This window comes from Athalia rosae, chromosome 6, assembly GCF_917208135.1.
Source record: "Athalia rosae chromosome 6, iyAthRosa1.1, whole genome shotgun sequence".
NCBI classification, from domain to species: Eukaryota; Metazoa; Arthropoda; class Insecta; order Hymenoptera; family Athaliidae; genus Athalia; species Athalia rosae.
The window spans coordinates 4,669,470-4,691,695 of NC_064031.1; the positions used below are offsets into that span (position 1 = coordinate 4,669,470).

Sequence of the window (22,226 nt, forward strand, 5' to 3'; positions counted from 1 at the left end):
TCGAACGGCGATCTCTTACCTGTATTTCTCTAATACTCACGAGAGTCGAGAATAATATCCTCGGCCATATTTCCCGTCGACATTTGTTACCATTTAAGCGTTCACAAGATTTCTCTTGCTCACTGCGTTCTCCCCTTCCCCCCCGTTTCAGACACGCACCTTCTAGCCCGTCCTCGCCAGCGACGGACGTTGAACGAGCGGCCTTGACTCCTTTGACTCGGGAGGTCTTCCAACGGCACCACCTTACTCCTCGCATACCTCTTTTATAATTAGTTTGACCGCAGTTTCTGCCTCGGGGACAATTAGCTACACCTGTTCTATGCAAATACGCGAAAGCGACGGTTGTAAACACGTCTCTCGTTTGTCAATTACACCGGTCATCTTTGTTCGCCTCTAACGCCTGTACGATTACGCGCTGTCTGGGTCACGGGTGACGGATATCGTCGTCGATATATCGCGATATCGTAACTGGTAACTTATTCATCGTGACGAAACGATTTCGTGAAGTTAGATTTCGAAGTGGCGGATGATCCCCGTTCGGAAGATCGGTATATATAGTCGTGGGCTCCGGAATCTCGGAAGACTCGGAGTATCCGGTGTGACGATGCCTTGAATTGCTTCCCGGATTCCCCTGCGAGTGAAACGGAACGGGGAGATTTATGGAGCGACTGGACGTTGCTCGGGGTCGGATAACCCTTGACTTCTACGGACGCTAAAGACCCCCGGCGTTGACCTCAACACCCCATCCCGAATCTCAAGAGCGTCGCAATGCTCGACGAGGTAACGGCGCGCAACTCTACTAATTGTAAGACGAGTTTCGAACCCAAAGGGTGCGACGACTCACCCTCGTTACATTTTCTTCGCGATCCCTGCCGGTAATTCGATTCGAAGAATCGAAAATCGGAAGTAGTGCACCTCTCGTTCGAAACGCACGTGCGTTAAAAATTTGAAATTTGAATTCGCGCGGATCCGAATGCCATTTCGCACATTCTTCCGTACGCGTACGTGTACCTACCGCGGTGGGGATGCGTCGCGTCGGGGTGCAGACCGCAGCTAGGCGGCAGCCGGCATCGGAGGGCCCTGAGTCACGCGGGGTGTTCACCGTCGTCGGATCGCAAACCCTCATCCATCATTGTCACCCTCTTAGCGCCGCCGGTCCGGTGCGTGTCCAGCGTACGTCGTACGCTTTATACCTATACGACGTCATCGTGGTCGTACGTCGTCGTATATATTCGCTCGCGACGCACGTGTGTGGTACGGTTGTCAACTTCTGATATCTGTTCCCCGAGATGTTCTTTTATAAGGTACGTGTGCGCGTGTAGTGTAGATACGAGTATCAAATTTTACATCATTTTAAGTAATTTGTACTACGGGTACGCCATGCATGGAACGAGAAAACGTATACAAATCGATGCTCGCGATGAGAACGTTGGAAAAGTTTACAGCTTTCACAGTATCGGTGAAAAGATAAGGGTCGGATATAATGAGTTACGAAACATTTCAAGTTTTGCTATAACCTGTATTTTTTTTTTTTTTTTCGTTTTCGTTTTCTGACAAGTCTGTTAGTAGTGTGAACGAATGTACAAGTGCGATAGATTCATGACGTCGTAGCATAATTTAGTTCTCGGTACTTCGTACGCACTACGCTATACCTTGTTTATTACGTTCAATCAGATCAATGCATAAACAATAATAATGGTAATAATATTAATAATAATAATAATAATAGTAATAATAATAATAATAATAATAATAATAATAGGTATGGAATTACCGTATTGATCTAATATTTACAGAAAATTTTCTTTTTCTTTCATTAATTTTATTTTACATAAACAACAATGAATTCGTAATAGCTTTTCTCTTCTCTCTTCTTCTCTTTCTTTACTCTTGTTTTTTTCTTTTCCGTATTTATTTGATTTTTTTTTTTTCGTTTTATTTTTATTTATACAAAAAAGAATTAGAACGGCATCTTTCAGACGCACATCCGTGATTCGAAGGGGATTTAAAATTAGATAATTGCAACTTTTAATATGTTTAATATCTACGAACAAGGACGTCGAGCTGCTCTATTGTGCAGATTTAGTTTTTTTTTTCCATAACTTGGTTCGAACATTGCACGTACTCTAAAAGTCAATTTTTAGAGCGTATGTAGGGGGTTGGAAAATATAAGGTAATTAGAAGGAACTGCGAAATCAGTTGTAAATATTATCATTACATACATGATTTTCTAATTTACGATTAACTATATGCACATCACCTCGACAGTGTTTGGAAAAATGATTGAAAAAAAAAAAAATAAAAAAAATAAGTTTTTATATTGAACCGATTTCTCTACAGTGGACTGTCCAAGTGACCGTTTCGATTATTCGAAGCCTATATTACTGCAACTATTCGTTTCTGTTATTCGTTTATTTTTATTTGTTTTATTTATTCTGCTCTTTTTATAAATAATTAGTATACTTTTATTCTAGGCATGATTGTGTATAGATGCGTTTTTCCGTACTTAAGACTACTTTCAGTTTTTTATCGCTCACACTTTTACCGGATTTTCATTGTTTTTCATATCGTACACGTACGTAAATCCCTTTTTTCATCGTTCATCATACACCGACGGTAACTCAGAACAGGGTTGAAGGGCGAGCAAGTCTGAGGAACCGATTTCAAAGTCGTCTTTCGTGTGAAAAGTCAAAATATCAAACAAAAGTTCAGAACAAAACTGAAAGTATAATGTAAACTTGCTCGTCTGCGCGTCGATATACCGCCGATTGTATCCGTACCAAATTCATTTATATCTCGATTGCACTTTTATATCCTCAGCAACCCCCTTTTTCCTTCCCCTCCCCCCCCCCCACCCCCGACACTAACAAAGAGAGATCCTTCGAATCAGCCGATTTAAATATTTTCACTATCTTATTTATGTACAATTAGACCACGTCTCGCGAAACAACCCGATCGATTCGTAGAATTTTTTCACTCATTTCCATCAAGTTTATCATAAACCAAAAAAAACGAGAAAGTTTATCGCCAACCACTCGCGTCACCGATCAATTGGGCAAATAATGTTCGTCGGCCCAGTCGAGATGCCACGACGGTTCACTTTCTGGCACTCAGCTGAGCTGATAATACTCCGGTGCAAAATCGTTGGCTAGGTTGCTGAGGAAATTAAAATCCGAGGAACTGTTGCTGTTGTCGGCTGACGGTGGCGGTGCAGCCGCGTGTACCGGTTCGCCGTAAAAATTACCAAAGTTACCGTAACTGTCGTTATTGGCGTCCGCCTGACCCGCGCTACCCGGTGGCGTCATGACCGCTGCCGTTGCCGCGGCGATCGCCGTCGCCGTCGTCGTCATCCCCGGAGCCGGAAACGGATCCGGCGAGGACACGTAGCTACTCGGGATGCTGGACGCCTCGCCACCCTGATGCACGTGCGGTTGACTCGCCTGTTCGTAATACGCGTTTTGGTGGCATTTGTTTCCGCTCCTGTAATCCCCGGTGCTGGAGTGTACGGTCGCCTGATGCCCTCCGTAGCCATCGGCGTTGTGTTGTTGCTGCTGCTGCTGCTGCTGCTGCTGCATCTCGTTGTAATATCCGTGCTGCGTAGCTTGGGTGGCCTGCGTCGCCACGCCGGTGTGTCCGTGGGGTCCGTGAGCCCCCAACGAGCCAAGATTATCGTTCGTCGAGTGGTAAGGAGTGTTTCCGGTTCCAGGGTAACCGTAACCGCCTCCGGCCGAATAAGCCTCCGGCACTTGGTCGCTCTGTGTTCCGGGGTATCCCTGACTCGCGGCGTAACCCGTTCCCTGAACGTTCCTGTGATATCCCGTGTGATAAGCGGCAGCGTTACCGCTCTGCTGGCCGGAAAGTGCGTAACCGTTGTAATCACCGACGGCGGCGTATTGCTGAGCGGCGGGCTGCTGATGAAACTGCATTCCCGCCGCTCCCGACGAATTGTAAACCGGCCGCGAAGAGGACGAATTTCTTCCGTGATGCCCCCGGGCGATCGTCTGATTCTGGCGAGTGTAAAGCGGGTGGATATCGCTCGGGTACGCGATCCTCTGTTGGTAAGGTTCACGCGGAGCGCAGTAAGAATTTTGAGTCTGCTGAGCGTGTTGGGTGACCGGAGGTGGAGGCTGTCGATTCGCGGCGGCGTTTATACCGTTCCTGTAGTCGATCGCCGAGGGCTGGTAGGGGCCCTGTTGAAAATGACTCTGAGAACTCTGCATACCTCTGGAGCCGGCGACGTGAGGCGACATGGCGTTGGCGTTCGACGTTCCGTGCAAACCACTCGGGGCCACCGACGAACTCGCCGACGACGGGGAACTCCTCGGTCTCTGCATGTACGCTACGTGGACCGCCGGAATACCGAGGGGACTCCCCTGCTGGAGTTGGACCGAGGCCGGTGTACCCGGAGTCGACGACGGCGTCAGACTTCGCGCGGATCCCTGACCGCCGCCGCCGCCGCCGCCGAGCGCCGGTGTGGACACCGTGGAATCCGGCATGGCCAGCAGGACACCGTTGCTGTTCATCGAACACATATCCTTGTTCGACGTCGCCGACGGTGATATCTTGCTCACCGAAATCGGCTTCGAGGCGTTCGGACTCTTGTGACCGCCTTCGACCTTCACCCGGACGACCTCGCCGCACAGTTTTTTGGTAGTCACGCTCGGCGAGGTGACCTCGCTGCCGTCTTGCGATCTGGAGTCGTCGTCGGCTATCATTTTTTCGAACGAACTGGACACGCTGTTCGTACTGCCGACGCTGCTGGCCCCGTTGCTGTTCGCGTTGAATCCCGTGTTGTTGTTGGTGGCACTCGGTGTGTTGTTGTTGTTGTTGCCGGCCGAACCTCCCCGCTCGGAGGTACGGAGTTCCGGAACTTCGCCCAACGAACTACCGACGTCCCCGACTCCGGAAATGTCGCAGTTGTGACAGCTTTTCTTCTCGTCATCGTCCATCAGCATCAGTTTGTCACTCTTCGACTTTTCGATACCGTCCTGAGACGTTCCGTCCTTATCGTCGCCGTCCTCTTTGCTCAACGTTTGACGTTTGTGTTTCATGCGACGATTTTGAAACCACACTTTTACCTGGGAACAAGAGCGAAATTAACCATTCTTATTCCGGGTTTAACGCTAAATTGTTTTTTTTCTTTTTTTCACCAGGACTCACCTGTCTTTCGGTAAGATCGAGGGAGGCCGCGATCTCGATTCTCCTCGGTCTGCAAAGGTATTTGTTGAAGTGAAATTCCTTTTCGAGTTCCAAAAGTTGCGTGTTCGTGTAAGCGGTACGTAATCTTCTGGGCAGACCATTTTCTGCAACATGTACGAAACACAGAGATTTTCGTTATTAGAGTAAACGGAGGGTAGCGGTTAGCTCGGTTTATCGAGGAGTAAATGGACGGTCGAATTGTGTAGTAGCATGACGTTGAGTCGCGGGGATAAAGTTCCGCCGTTTGATCAACGCGAGTTTCGGTGAATATTTCGACGGTAGGTACGCCGTCGGAGATGTTTCTGTTAACAAGCTCGCCCCCGGTATTATCAGGGCCGCGAAGCTCCTCTGTAACGACCTTAAGCTAACTACTTGCAAAGTTTGCATCAAGTTTCCCACCGCCAAGTATTTCGTATCAATTCAAACGTCAGCTAATTGTTAACAGACAAGAAATTGATGCTACATCAGGGCTTATTAGAAAATTCCTCGCTAACCGTCGTCCCCTGTGTAATTATTAGAAGAAATTATTCCCAAACATGTTTACCCAAGTTTCAAGGTTACCGAGACTTGTTATTCGTTTTTTTTTTTTTTTTTGAAAAGCTTCTCTCATCTTTTCACAGAGCGTACCGCGAGTAAAAATCTTGTGAATCCGTATCGTCTGGACGATATTCACGCAATCCGACTTGTTAACGATTATATACTTATCGTAGCGTTTGAAAGCTTGAAAAAAAATATTTCGTCAACAGATATCCATTGTTCCGTCTCGAGCAACATTCGGCGAAAACATGTTTGTCAGTTTGTCTCGTACAACGCAAACATGTTACTTTTTTTTAAATAAAAACTTGCCAAACGTATAAAATCATTTTGACGACAATTCCCATTCGATTTCCGAATACACTCGCTTTCTCGTTACATTCATCTTTCATTTTCCATTCTTTCGCCAACGTGCCACCTCTGGAATATTTTCCGCAGGTCGACTCAATAAGCGTACAGCCGTATAAAACAACAACCGAACCGAACGCGGACGATCCTCGGCTCTATATTTTTTTTAACCGTCGTCCCACTATTTTCCCTCAACGCCTAAAAAGATGGGATGTATAGTGTCGTGTCGTTGGAGAGTCAGGGGATGAAGAAGAGGGTGACGGGGGCGACGGTTCTAAACTACCCCATGGCGTGCGAGCGGATGTAAGGGCGTCTGCGTGGCCGGGGGAGGAGGAGGGCGGAAGAGGTGGGGTGGTGTAGGGGGGTCACAGGGGTGTTGCGAAGTGGAAGGGGTTGACCCGGGCCGCGAGCCGAGGGGGTGAGATGAAAGTATCGCGTGATTGACGTGGGCCTCATCAGCATTCCGGTCTCGTGATTGGCTAGACGAACCTGTCAATCAAATGTACAATCCACGCCTATTGCGAGTACCGTCCAACCTGCGAGCGTTGCGTGAATTTTCTCTCCCTATACGTACGCGACACGAAAAGAGCACCGCGCTCCACGTGGTCAAAGGGTCATAATTGCAAAGTTCTCTTCGTTCAATTCGTCCTCGATCGAAATGGGAGAACGATCGAATCCCCGAGGATTCCCCTCGACTCCGGGAACTCCGCGTACCGATTGTGGAACGACGATCTACGATCTTCCCACAGACGATCGTCTTTCGAGACACGTATAAGTAATGGGCGAGGACTTCGGAGGTCAAAAATTCGGTGGATGAGGCAGGCTTGTCCGAGATATTTAGAGAACGGATGATGACTTTCTTTCGTCGAGTGTAGAGTGTGTGTGTCTCATAAATAAAACTGTTACCCACGTTCCAATTAAGCATTGAGAAGACGAGGTGTGCGAGGCATTCAGATCACTCGATCCCGTCTACCGTATTGCTTTACCGTACGGTTGGGAAAAGTCGGCTTCGAAATATCGCCCGCGTACAGTCGGGTCGAAATCCTTCCTTTGACTGTCGTGAGAGCGAAACTGTCTGATGGACCGTCAGACAATGTCGCACGGGCGTCTACCGAAGAGTGACAGTCGAGTGGGATCCGAGGATAAGGAAAGTAGATTTAAAGAAGCGGGTAACGTACGAAGGTATGAGCTAATAATGGGTACGCCGAATTCAAAATAACCACGGTACTTCTAAAACTAGAAATAAAAGAAGCCGCGGGTTTTTTTCAACAAATATCGAGACGAGAGGAGTAAATAATTTTGACCGGACGCTGAATTATTTTCGGACGGGTTTGTCACTCGTCGTATCGAGACGGAAAAGTCTGCGGGAAATTATGTTGCCGCGTCCGACGGCCGTCGCTTCGCACTTCCTCGGGGGACGGACGTGCGGCCAAAACGTGCACGTCGACGTCGTCGTCGTCGTCGTACGTCTGGGAGCGAATGCTGCTGGAGCGTCGGTACGCCGATTTTCGGGACTCGTAACCGGACGACCGAATGAGTGATGCGTACCGTTGTTTGTTCAACGGTCTTATTTAAGCAGTGACAACATCGACATTCATTTGTTACAATTTTTAGGCGAAGAATAAATTCCCAGCTCTTTTATTCCGTCGACCCGCTGCCGTCGGAGTATTCGACACGCGTACGACGGTTGGGTATGCAAATTGGTTTCGACGTGGCGTTTCATCGTCAGCGTTGGTATCGCGGAGTGCGTGACGAACAACAAAAGATGGCGAATATACCTATTTCCGCGTCATCGCCCTGCCTCTGGACCGAGGGAAGGAACTTCGAGGAAGAAAGCTCCGAGGTACGCAAGGGCAGATGAGAAGGTGGTACGCAGTTTATAAAGCTTGGAGAGAACGGAAAGCACACGCGACCAGATCGACTGACCGACCCTCCGTGGGCGCCGTGCTCTCCTCCTCCGCTCTCATCTCCTTTTCTCTACTCTTCTCTGCCTCTCTTTACCCGAGTGCCCAAGGGTTCCTCCGGTGGTACGAGGGCGTCTATAGACAGGTGGGAAGGGTCACATGATGGCCGTCTCTGTAATTTGTCTTTTGTTTCACCGCGGGCGCTTGTTTGCCCGCGGGTGAAAAGAAAACTTGTGAAGAACAAAGGGCGGAAAGATCCGGAGGACGAACTGACGGACAAACGTAGAGAGAAGAGAGAGAGTCCGAGCAGAGGTGGAGATGAGAGGAGAAAAGCGGTTAGGCGCGGTGTTTCGACCGCGCTGGATGTCTGGGGTAAACGTATGAAAAATGAGTGACGGCAGTTTCAAATAAATGACGGGACAGACGTTGCCCCCTCGTCGCCCCACGGCACTCACCGCGTCGGGTCGGGCCCCCGAACGTTCGTAAGATAAAAAGAGAGGTGAAGAGAAGCGAAAGAAAGGAAAGAAAAAAATTCGAAAAAAATAATTGGGACAAGATCACCTATAAGCGGAAACTCGACGACGTCCCATCATTAGCCAAATAATACTTAATCGCATTAGAACATCCGTTCAGAACTACGGTACCTCGTAGATATAGAATCCCACCGTCACACCGAAGTAAGCTCGCAACTGTTTACACAAATTTCTAGCTTTCCGGTAAAAGATACAAAAGATGTAATACAAAAGATGTCGTCTCTCGATGACGCTGAGAGAACCAACGGCCGTTGAGAATCAGCTCCTTTCTAAGGTAATTTTATCCGATTCGCGACTATATGGGTATGAAGAGGGTCGAAACTTTGCTACGAAATTGTGCCTCTAATAAGACGTATTCTGTGATTATTTTAAGTGAACTACTAGGAAAACGATCGGGCCATCAGTGGCGGCACATTATAAATATTTCATTTAACAACGGTGCGGTTCTATTGTACACCGCGAAAAACGAAAAACCCACCGTACAAAGGACACTTTGATACTAAAAAATTCGTCCTTCTTAAAAGAACAATTCCCAACGTAGTCGCAATTATTATATCGTACAACTGTGCTCGCCAAAGCGATTGAGAAAAAAGATTTGGTATCTATATACGAAATTTTCCAATTCGATGAAACGTCAACGAAGTATATCGGTACACAATCTCTTTTTTGTTTTACATTTCCTTTACACCTGCAAAAAGAAACAAAAAAAAAAAAAAAAAAAAAGGATTGCGTACACGAGTATCTAGGGCAAAGCGTCGTGCCTATATATCCACCGCGCGTACACAGTGGCAGATTATCATTATAATACGGATATAGCTATAAGCAATTTGGGGTGTACCGGTGGATAACCGGAATCGGGAATATATGTGGAATATACCAAACCGAACGGAGTTTATTATAGATTTATGCGAAACGTGATCACGAAATGGAAGGGAGGAGGAGGCTCCCCGAAACAAAACTGTGTACATGCATGGTAGGTTTTAGTAGCATCGGGTGGTTACCACCTATCCCGTATCCTGCAGGACCGTCGGGAGTTCTGGGTTCGGTCTCGGGTTCGACCTATAATCAATTAACGGAGCAAAACAAGAACTCCCGCTGACCACTGCCTTCCACCGTTAACAACAAAATATCTCACGCTACACCATCCGACTACAGATTCGCCATATTGGCCGCGAACGTTCGCATCCAAAATCGACGCTCTGCTCTCTCGAAAGCGGTAAGTTCGGAAAACGAGGAATCCTCAATTTCGGGCTATAAGAAACAAAATCGCGTTATCGGTTTCCCGAATCTAGAGCAATTCCGATCGGTCCCCCCGGGAAGGAGAAGAAAAAACAAAAAAAAAACATCGAATCCTCCGGTTACGCTTCTTTTGTCGAGGCTCGAGACCAGGTCTCCTATGTACGTACGACCCTTCTTCGGGACTTTGCTTCCCGCGTATCATCCGCCCATAGTCAAACCATAATCCGGCATCGATTTTATGCAAAAGCTACGCTCACAAGTATCTCTACGCTACGGAGGACGACGGTAACGTATCATTACTCCTACCACTCTCCTCTGTCTTATTCCCATAGAAGCGGCGAACCTCCTCCTCCTCCTCCTCCTCCTCCTCCTCCTCCTCCTCCCCCGAAACCCCTCGCGCGTATATATACTATACGGTCGCCGTATGCATGAAGTTTTCTTTATTTTTTCACCACTCGCATATCTTGTCAAGGACCGATGCGGACTTGATACACATTAGCATAACGTTTTACATAGCCATTTCGCTCGTAATAACAGTGCTGCTGCCGCTGCCGCTGCCGCCGCCGCCGCAAACTTCGAAGGACCCCGCGCGAGTCGGAGGATACGATGGGGCTGGTCGGTTGCAGGCGATATACGAAAGGGGGGAAGAAAAAAAACAGAAAAACAAAAAAGAAAAAAAATGATGAAATTATTCAATAGTTGGATGTACGTGTACAGGGCTATACATCCAGCCGCATCTCGAAGAATATCGTGTAGCGTGTCCGCCGACACCGGACTGTGGTTACGAGGACGGGTTTGCCATGGCATATTCTCGTGTGTATGGCGTGCATCATATTGCGGCAGCCATACTTGGAGGGACGGTAGGCCTGACCCAACGTTATGCTGCAACGGGTGTACAGCGGGCCTGCTGGACGTTGGTAACCTGTGATTATGGTGGTCAGGACGCCTGGCACAACAAACGTAGAGAGAAAATTGGATGTGTATATATATAGGCGCCGGTGGTAGACGTCTATCTGGATGGCGAGGGCCAGCGAACCAGTGTACACGGATATATATTATATATATGTATGTATATATTTTTACGTTCGGGGATATATATGTACACACGAGGAGTCCGGTCTACTTCGTTATTGCAGCAGAGGCGTGCCGATGCAACCGGCAATCATTTGGGTGGGGCGAATGCGCTCCAAGCCCTACGGTTCCCATCTAACTTCTTCGGGGAAGAAACCTTCGGCGCTACCATAATCGGCTAGCTATATATACCTTTTGTAATGTAACAACGTTCTATCGAGTCACTTTTACTTCTACACATAATTCCGATCGCAGCAGTGTACCCTAACTCTATTTCCTTTCTCTGATGGGGTAGACGCAGCCCATTTATATATACCTTGCGCATATACGTGTATCCTATGTACTTTCGATGTACGATATCGTGTATCGCATACACACGTATACCAACCGCGTAACGTCGGTGTAACTTGCGTGTCCGGCGGAGACAAAGATATGCACGAAGACGATTAAATCGAGCACGCTATTCCCCCGAGGGGTATTTGTGAATGCTGTAGGTGAAGGTGACTTTGTTGAATTTTTCGGGCCAAGAAAAATATGGCCGACGTCCAAAAATCTATAATTTTAGTACGGAATCGAGAGGTGTGTAACGGCTACCATGTTGGATCGAGAGCGAGCGTACCTAAGTGTAGCAATTCTTCAGGTACGTTCGCGCGTATCCAGAGATCTGGATATTCGATAGGACGTCGTTCGTTTGTAAAAATAAATCAGGCGTACACGTGTTGTGTAACTTGGAAAAAAGGGAAACATTTCTCAATGTTCCGTGTTTGTTCAGGTGCGGGATGAAGCGACTTTATGCGTTATATATATATATATACATAGAAATGGTATATAACGGTATCAACTTTTCTCTCTGGATTATTTTAATCACATTAGTATAGAGGAGAAGTTGGGGGGGGGGGGGGGGGGGAGGGAGAATACGGAGAGAGGAGGAGGAGGAGAAAACTCGGTTCTATTATCAGAGAGGAGGTCTGGTGCTCCGCGCGAAATCAATCTGCCGTCTAACGGAGAGATGCCTGAAGCCGCTTTCTCGCCCTCGGGGAGCTCTCTTTTCCGGGGGCGAAGGGGGGTGGGGGGGGGGGGGGTGAAGGGGACCGGGGTAGGTACGTCATCCCCCGGCGTCTTACCTCCGCGAAACCCGAGAGAGAAGCCCCGACCAACTTTTCCGGCGGACTCCGAAGACTCGTCGCGAACCTTTTTCCGTGCTGCGGGGAAAGGGATCCGCGTGGTGCGCGACTCGCGAGAGAGGGACATTTCTCTCTCCTTGCCCGTACCGAGAGAAAGAACTCGCAAACTAATTTCTTGATAATTTGCGTTCGGGAGACCCGACGCTAGACGCCCCTTCGAAACCCTCCGCCGAGACTGTTTTATCTCTTTCTTTTTCGCGGGCGATTCCGCCGCAGGATTTCCGCTCCCGCTCCCGCTCCAATTTCTCTTCTCTCCTTTTCTCTCTCGTTCACGCGCGAAACTCGCGGAGTTTCGCCAGTCGGACTTTACGTTTCATTGCCACCACCGCGGTGTCACGGGATAAAACGCGTAAACCATCCCCGCAGAAGAGTCACACCATACTTTTTCTTCCTTCTGGCCTGTTTTTTTTTGTTTTTCTTGCCTACCCTTCTTCTTTTTCATGATTTCCCTTTTTTCTTCTTCCCTTCCTACTCTCTCCGTTTCTCTCCTCGTCTGTATAGCACGGTCACCGTACGCGGTGGAATACGCGAACCCAGAAGTCCGCAAGCCCGCGAGCCACGGGATAAAAAGTTTATTTTAATCTTTACAAATTTTAAATCCTCCGCAGAGCTTTCCGCGAGTAACTAGGAAACCGCGCGGCATAAAGTAAGCCCTGGGCGACCTAAATCTCATATCTTCCCGTACTTTTGCTAAAAAGTTTTTCTGTTTTTTTTTTTTTCTCCTCCTTCTTCTCTCTCTCTTTTCATTTCTCCCTTATTCTTTCACTCTTTTCCTCTCTCTCTCACTGATAAATAACAATTTACGTTCGGTAATATAAGCCTGCGGCTAAAACACAGCCTTGCGATTTTGGTCCGGATTTTAAAAACTGAAAGACGCGCGAGAGAAAAAAAAAAGAAAGAAAACGGTATAACTATATAAGATTAGAGTCCATACCGTGTATATCCTAAGCGAGCGTAACTGCCGCTATGCTATTTTTCACGTAGACCTCTATGCACGGTAACCTGAATCCCCCCCCCCCCCCCCCCCCATCCATATATACCTTTCTATGTACCAACGTGTAATTTACTGCCAGGGCTAATCTCGCGAAAACACCATGCCATCCAGAAGAAGCAGACGTCATTACTGTAAGTAATACGTGCCTGATCTCATCCTACGTGCGGATCATAGATGTACATATGTGCGTACAACGTATACATTTCAACCATGTAGGTAGGTATGTTATTTGCGGGAATGTGCAGCGAAATGCATCAGGCGTACGGGTTACGTGGTGTATACCTCCTGTGTAAGAAATATAATTCGCGCCCCGTTGAAGATGCGTTATGTCCGCGTGGATCGCTATTACGTACATTTATAAAATAAATATTAAGTTCGATGTAATAAAAGTTGAAGTGCCGTAAATCATGAACCGTGCCGCGTATACGGCGTGTACGTTCTACAGGGTAGTCGTAATGAAATTCATTCGCGAGGTTCTACCGTTCTCTACCTGGTGTATATAATTAATAATGATAAAAAAATAATGATAAAAAATAAAATCAAATAAAAGAAATACACGCATACGTTACGTACACGTATGTATGTATGTATGTATATACTATAGTTTATATCTTTTCAATCATTTTTCACCGCGCAACGAAACGCGCGCGAGTTACGTGTTTGCGTTGCGGCTCTCGCCGTACACGGATTTGTAATCACTCCGAAGTAATTGGCTCCTATGTACGTACGCGCCGGCCCTTAGTTAATTAATAGTTAGCTACATTCGCCTTCGTATATGCACACGCGCACGCACACGTACGTACGAAGTAATGCACTTGCATGTTGTCCGTATAGACATTTCGTGTTGCACATGAAATTACATGAGTTATTGTTACCCATATATCACAAAAGTCTCGGGAAATTCGCTGCGATCACCTGTGCATTAACTCGCGTTTAAGCCACTGGCCCCTTCGAGATCAAAGAGCGTATGAAGTTTTCTATTTTGTTTTGTTTTTTTTTTTTTTTTTTCTCTTCTCGAGAAAAGATCGTCTAGATCCGCACGTTACGGGGTTGAAAATATTTACTTCGAAAATCTCGCCGCAGTTTCAGTCCGTTCTGCGGGTATGCCGCGTACATTGCACATTGCACAGCGCCAGGTTGGGTAATTACGTTTAACAAGAGAAGGTATACGTTAATTAATACGTATAGAATATAATCTTGATAAAAGATCTATTAACAGAAATGACTAATGATTCTTTGTGGTGTTATGGGACTTGACAGGTGGCGAGGAATAAACGGATGTTAAACGTGCGAATAAAAGGCAATTGCGTAACTGGGACAGCTTCTGATCTGTCTCTGATATACGTACACGTTACGTACACGAGTCAAATGCGTAATACGGACGGTGAAAATTGAATAATTTCGTAGCACTAGAGATAAGCTGCTCTTGTAACGATTTTTTTTTTTTTGTTTCAATTTTTTTTCTCATACCGAATCATTAACGATAATTAATTGTATTATCACGCCCGTACGATGCGGTGATAAAAAAAAAAAAAAGACAGAAACGAATTTTGAGATACGGGATCGAGATAAAAATCGTTTCGGAATTAAACCTCATCGGCGAAAGAATCTTTGAGTTTAATCGGCTCGCTGTTATAATTTTAAAAAATTTGTGCGCCGGGCTCGGTATTAAAATACAAACGTGCTGCAGCGGTGCAGACCCCCGTGCGGTCGGGAGGGTGTAATGCGAAAAAGAGAAGGGTTCCCTCCGTTTCCAGAAATAAAACGAGCGTAATAAAATAAAATAGAAGAAGAATAAAAAAAAAAGAATAAAGGAGATGAAATAAAAAATGAAAAAAAATGAAAAAAACAAAAAAAACGAGGGAGGGAAAAATCTTTTTCTAACCACCGGGGGAGATACCCCTTCTAATGTATGCGACGTGTGCGCGGTGTACGACGTCTGTGTGTATACGAGGCTGTGCAAAAATTCTAAGAGGGAAAAACGTACGTATATATATCTATATATCTATATGGAAGGAGAAAAGGACGGGCGCCATGTGTATAATAATGTTAAAGAATGTTAAATGTGGGAGGGATCGCGAAAGCCTATACCCGAGCTGCATACATTAGTTGTTAACAATGCTATAAAGAACACGCGCTGACCCTCTTCCGACTCTCAACGCGTCGTACGACCGGATTTACGACCACCTACAATGTCATCCAGCTGCAACCCTTGATTCTGAATATATATATATATATACCCGGTAATTCTTAAACCGGACACGATCGTCCAAGGATTTTATCTGAACGAATTACACCGAAAAACAAAAAATTTCGATTGTTTTCATTTCATTCCGTCCGAATTCTTTCACGATCCACATCGTTATACAGATATCAAATACTAATTACCTCGGATTCTAAGAATGAGTCGAGACGACCCGGTATTTTTAGTTTTTGGTCTCGTTGACCCGAACTAGTTTCAAACTAACCGAGCGTTAATGGCCGCTCGTGCATGTCCCGTACACGGTTGTAATTCCGTTACATAGTTTTAGGCCGAGAATGAAATCGTGTAATAAGCGCCTCGGCCGGCTTATAATATAACGCGGGCTCGGAAGGGGCTTCGGAAGGCGAGCGAGAGAACCGGGTGCAGGAGTAAATCCAAGTGGTTCTTGACCACGAGAAACGGGGTACACGCCGTTTCTCTACGTTCGTCTCTCTCCCTCTGGTTTTCGGTCGGAAAACCGGGGTTCGTATGGGAAGGGGAACGGGCGCCATTACTTATCACCCTTGTCGACTCAATGCATGCTTTCCAACCCTCGTGATAATTGTTTAAACTGACCACCTACTCTTCCTCTTCCTCTCTCTATTTCTCCTCTTCCTTCACCTCTGCAGTTTAACCCGCGCGGATTCTTTCTCTCTCTCTCTCTCTCTCTCTCTCTTTCTGCTTCTTTTTTGTACAGATATACAAGTCCGTTTAACAGAGAACTCCTAATTGCGATGAAATCACCAGCAAGTAGCTTACATTTATGTTTTGGAAAATATTAATTTTCAATTCTCGATCAACTATAGCTGAGGTTTTTTGTGCCTCACGGATTTACCGTTCGTTGTCTTGTTCCACGGTTGACCTTCCAGATTTCAAAAACCATAGCAGACGCGTCGGTTTTGCGAATAACAACAAATTCCAGTGTAAAAAATGATTTTATTGGAATGCGGAATGAATTTAATTATTGGATAAAAATGGAACAAAAAAAAAAAAAAACTTGAAAGTTACGCGAATTTTCGTTTCCAGAAAGGGTTGAGAGAGAAACCGAAAAAGAAAAAAAAAAGAAAACGAAGAAAATGAGTACTTCATAACTCGCCAACCGGAAGAGGAGAGCGGTTTGGACTATCTCCAGAAAATATTACGAGTTAGTGTTTGAATATGAGAGGTGCAGTGCACAGCGGGACGGCGAGGGGGACGAGGGGGGACGAGGGGGGAGAAAAGGAAGCGGGGCGGGCTGTCTATTCGTTCGAGAGAGAGAGAGAGAGAGCGGTGGAACGGAGAGAGGTTGATAGCGAGCAAATAATAGGGAAATGATTTGCTCCTTGTTAGATAAAGACTTGGTGGGGGACTCGGGAAAAGAAATATTGCCCCTCGATGAAAGGGAGCACCAGCGGAACGGCCGGGAACGAACCGACTCTTGGCGCCCTTGTAACCGCTTCTTCGGTTCTTCTACGGTTATTCCAGTTTTCCCGAGCCGGGTATACATCCGAGGTCCTCGGGGTCGTCCGCGTGGAAACTGCGAAGCTTAAGCGAGGGTTAACTAACCGGTGAAAAACCGAGTCCTTCTGTCTCAGACGAGTATTAAATCAACGGTCGGAGGTATTTCTAAGGACCCTTTTCTCCCCCGCTTCTCTTTTTCTAATTATACCGTTCTATATTACATAATTTTCCACAAATGAAATGATATCATCGCGAATCGGTACAGTTACCGATCGTCGTCAACGAATTAAAAAAATTTATCAATCGCATCGTACGGATCGGCGTACATATGTATACGTTACGCCGTCCACCGACAATCGTTCGGTTCGTAAATCCAAAGGATAGCCGACAATACGACAGCCGAATCGCTTCTGTATCCTGCGGTACGGCGAAGGATATCGTTGTATTTATCCGAGGTCCCCGGGTGCCAGGTTCTTCCTGGCGGGGGGGCTCGGCTAGGGGCCGCTTTTGCCGAGTCACTTTTCATCGCACCGATATACATCGTCCTCCCCCACGTTTTATTCTTTTTTTCATTTTTTCATTCTTTTTTTTTCTCTCTCTCCAAGAACGGAGGCTTGTTCCAATCCTCTCTCGCGTTTGTATCTCGTGGTTGTCGAATCGATCCGACAACGGGGCTTGCTCCTCTATACCGATCGTTATTATCCGGTGCACAGGTATATATTATATATATATACGCTACGATTTTTCGCGCTCTAGTTTTTTTTTTTTTTTCTTTTCTGTAAGATTAAAATTTCCATTCATCGTGTATCGCGGCGCTCCGAGAAGCTACGCGAGCTTCGTGAACGTATCCGCGGTAAAACGTTGGAATCGAAGGATCTTTATGGGTGGCGAAAAACCGAAGGCGATACCGCGGCGCGAGAGTTACGCCGCCGTGTGTAGGAGTGCAGATAGATAGATAGATATCCCGAAAAAGCAGAGTTCGCGAGGCGTTAAATATACTGCGAACTGGATAATAATAGGAGCCACTCGGAGCGCCGATAGGGGAATTTTTTAACGCTTCGAAGCACACCGCGTGTTCGCCGACATCTTTATCGTTGCAAATTAGAGGCTGTGGCGTGAACGAGGAAAGCGTTTATCTCTTATCTGTACCTCGTGTGCTGAATTTATATTTATAATTCCGAAAAGCGTTGACTGTTTATACAATATACAACAACTCGTACAATCTCTACGAGGAGAGAGAAGAACGAGGAATCCGCCCGTTCGTACGGCATAGTCCGTGCGGTAATTAATCCTCGGACACTCCGCAGGTATATACGAAAACAAGGTGTTATTTTGAATCTCGCGAGGGATTAGGGTGCAGAAGGTGCGAAGTCGGGAATGAATCGGCTGTGTTCAACGAACGGTTGAGTGAACCCGAGCGGCCCGGAGCGGGACTCCGCGGTAGGACCCGGGGGAACGGGAACGGGAACGTGAACGGGAACGTGAACGTGAACGAGAAGGAGAACGGGCGCGGGCGGTTTTACGTGGTGCGGCGGCATGGAGTCCGGTAGCGGTCATCAATCAGAAGGGCAGTCAGCCGTCCGTCCGTGGGTCGGCGAACGCGTACAGAGACCGGGGTGTCCGTGTATTCGACGCGGTACGGATCTCCGAGTCACGCCGTCCCATCCCATCCCCCCCTCCCCCCGCATATCACCCCCCATATACGACCGCCCGAAACCTCCGATACGGAGAACCGCGAATTTTGACGGTCACTCCCAGATATAGACGCGTACCGCTTTTTTTCCGCATTTTTTGCTTTTCTCCTCCTTTAGGTTTCGTATCGAAATCTCTGATCGCAACGGTGGAAATTCGTAATACCATTCGCAATCGTCGGGATTAAAAAAATCTCGGATGTAGATATGGGTGTTTCAGTTGTCGTGTTCGGGTACAACGCGCTTTATTGTAGCCACTTGATATATATTCCGTGAGTTTTTAGAGACGAGTTTAATGCGCCCTTCGGGAAAAAGATAACCTTTTTTGAAAGTGCAGTCACATGGGGCAACGGAGTCAGCGCACTCCGTTGGCATAGGCTTTGCTCCGCGCGTCGGGGTGGCTGACGGCGGAAAGGTAATTGCGAGGCTCGATAATGAAGCTGTGAAATTTGCCTCCCTCTCGAGTTCAGACTGGGAGGAGACGACCGTTCTCCTTCGCTCTCGTTTGAGCGGCGCAGGTTTGCTTAGCGCCCTTTTTCTCAGCCGTCTCTCTTCTCGTCTCTCCTCAGTCGCTGTTTGATGTTGCATGACTTTTTATTGGCGGCCTGACATTCTCAAAACAGCGAACCGAGTCCGCCTTTTCCTTTTCTCTTTTCTCTTCCCTCCTTTCGTCTTTTTAGCTCGAGCCCAGGGGTTCGCGAGTCTCATGGTTATACGCCGCGGGCTTGTCGGCAGGAAATCTTTCAACGCGAGACCGCCGTGGCTGCCGGCTAATTACCCTCGGGGTAGCCCCACCGAGTCCTTCTTTCGGGCAGGGGATTGGTATACGGGGGGGGGGGGGGGGGGGAGGATGAGGACGGGGATCAGGGAACGAACGAACGAACGAACGAACCAACCAACCTGATGAGAAAGAAGAAAGAGGAGCTGAAGCGAGGCGCGGAAGGGCCCGAGAAGTAGGCTTGGAATTCTCCCCGTAACGTCTCGCGCTCCCAACCTAATGTCCCTTAAAAGTTGAATGCTTAGTACAGCGACCGGATGTAGCTGCCAACCTTCTGCGTTGAGCCGCCGTTCAAACTCGGTCTTAAGCTCGAGACGAACTTCAATTAGTCGATATATCGGCGTTTTTCCAACGCGGTAACTTCATCAAAAAGTAAATTCCTACCGAACGTTCTAATTTAATCTCGTGCATTTTCTTTTTTCTTCTTTTTTCTTCTCTTACTTTCCTCCAATTTTTTTTTTCCTTCTCTTCTTTTACCGAACCTCACATCGCGCGACGTGGGTAACGAAATATTCTAATAGATTTTCACACCGTTAGAAAAGAAAAAGAGAAATTAAAAAAAGACGAATAAATAAAACAAATCAGTGTAGGACCATCGCAGTGCCCGCTGTGAAGATAGCGAGAGGAGAGAACGTCTTATTATAATGTACCAGAGAACGCGGCGCACTTTGATACCGAATGACTAGCGGTCTTCGCAGGTGTGGTATAAGTTCGGACAATTGCGCGGCGACTTCGAGGGGCGGGTTTTCTAAAAGCCCCGGGGTTACCCGCGGACGGGTGGTTTATTCGCCGACCGTCCACCGCCGCGTACCACACGTAAAGCGATACACGCTGCGTTCCACGTGTACGTGAATACCTCGGTCCCGCTAAGACGTTCCCTATTAATATATTAACAAGTTGAGTGGCTCATACGACAACGATATCAAGGAAGCCAAACATCCACGTCTCGGCGTAATAATATCATAATGACAAATTATGGAGATGAGTACGGGGTTGAAGGAACTGCCGCGCGGTTACGGAGCCCCAGCTACAGAAAACGAGAGAGAGCGAGAGAGCGAGAGAGAGAGAGGGTGGCAAGGGTGGCGCGGGTGTCAAGGGGGGGGCCCGACTAAAAAGGGGAAGTGTCCCCCCCCGCCGCCGCCCCTCGAACGCCGCTGGTTTCGCTCGTTCCATCGCTACCTCCCGCGTTACCGCGAAGCCACCCCTCACCGTCTCCTCTGCACCCTCTGCATCCTAAAGCCTCACCCTAGCGTGGCATTCGACGTAGTCGGGCGGACGGCACGACCTGGGGAAAATAATGCATTAGAAATTCAGATGACCAAAAGAGGAGGTCGTTCTGCGATTTATCAAATAAAAGCGGTAGTACAGTCAAATACCCGTCGACGTCGTCAGTGGAAGCGACAGTTCATTTTTAATATAAAGGGCGGAGGGGGGTGGTGGAGGGGGGTGGAGGCGACGACGACGGTGGGCCTCCGTGTGTAATGCACCACGGATGGACGCAGACGGTAGCGATAAAAAGAATGCGACTGTACTCTCTGGCCGCGTCGGGTCACCAGCGGGGTATAGCCGCGACTCGACTGCGTCGCAGTCTCGCGAAAGATTTACGAAAGGCTAGAAAAACATTTCAGGCTACACCGTGATTACTCCCCGTAAACGATTTATCAGCGGCCGTTGTATTTCGCTACGGCGACCGTCCGACGTGTACACGTGATACAAGCGCCAACAGTTTTATAACTTGTCAAACGCAAAGTCACTTTGAAAATTTTTGATTCAGCGAACCGTGCAGAGGAGGATTTTTAATAACCACCGATGCGGGAATGTCGGTTTCAATGAACGTACGCGTACGACGACTTGTTAATCGTAAAATCGAGATCGCAAATCACGGTTTAGAATGATCTCGAGTAAGTCGCAAAAATTTTCGTTGCTTATGGTATACATACATACGTATACAATTAACGGTGTTTGTGATTCCGATTGTGAATTCTGACGCCGCATCTTTGCCGTTGCTCACCTTTCGCGCCGTTTCAAACGAACCTGCAGAGTCAGCTAAGGGTAAGGCCGGTAATCCCATAGAGTATAAAAATGCGAGAACCTTTGAATAGGAAGGATCCGACGATTTATAACGACAAGTTCGCCGTGCGATAAAACTCCGCTACACTAATCGTCAGCGATAAAAATCCAAACGGAAAATACAATAACGGTTGAAAAACGATCGAATTCAATTGATCCCGAACCCCGAAGGTGAAGACGAAGAGGGGGGGAAAGGTCGACCCACGTCCGCGGCAGGACTCAAGGATCAACCGTTCCCCCGTTGTACCTTACACGTCTGATGTATGTAAATAATATTCATAAATAATATATAATTGTAGGTCTGGTCCTCGGGGGAGGGGGGAGGGAGGGCGGGGGGGTGCGGAGTTCCGCGACCTGTCCGCGTCCATCCATCACTACCCTCCCTCTCGCGAACGCAACCCACCCCCGTTTTCTCTCCCCTCGCCTCTTCTGCCTCCCTTCCTCTTTGGCCGTAACCATTGCCCGCCGCTACGTACCACCGTATATACCTACCACCGGCGAAACGCGACCACCTCGCAACGGTTGTTGCCGGTGCGTAGCTGCCAACGGTTAAACGGTTTATAAACAGTCCCAGTCCAGCGATTCATTAGCTTGCTTCTGCTTCTGCTGCCGCCGCTGTTTGGAAATTCGGGAGTTTCTTCCGCGGCTGCAAAACGAAGTTTCGGTCGCGCGGGGGTTGAAGTCCAACCACCACCGACCGAAGGTGGACGTCGTGTCCCGATAGGCCGACGAATCGGAAACGGGATCGATAATAAATATCATACGTCCTTTTTTTTTTTTTTTGTTCGCATTAATACTCGTACACCGGCGTCGCGTACATAAGTAACCCTGTATAACCGATACGCATTACGAATGACATGTCCACTCCGATGTCACGCGTTCAGGGAATCCACGGGATCGATCGGCGTTTACTGTCGGCGGAATTACAAATTGCCTTCGATTTTTCCGTAAGTGTTTTCTTCGTTATTAACTCCGTTGTACGCGTGTATGGTATGGGTA

The 22,226-nt window shown here is 47.5% G+C and overlaps 1 protein-coding gene across 1 annotated transcript in view; it reads right to left on the reverse strand.

Moving 5' to 3' along the window:
* Positions 1-1,539: 1,539 nt before the first annotated feature.
* The window catches only part of LOC105687858 (homeotic protein proboscipedia), a 30,471-nt gene continuing 9,784 nt past the window's right edge, over positions 1,540-22,226 (reverse strand). Inside the window, exons 2-3 of the mRNA XM_012403768.2 lie at positions 5,161-5,303; positions 1,540-5,078 (exon numbers count right to left, since the gene is read on the reverse strand). Of these exons, the coding sequence (XP_012259191.2) occupies positions 3,111-5,078; positions 5,161-5,303 (2,111 nt within the window). The 3' untranslated portion in view covers positions 1,540-3,110. The remainder of the gene's footprint in view (positions 5,079-5,160; positions 5,304-22,226) is intronic.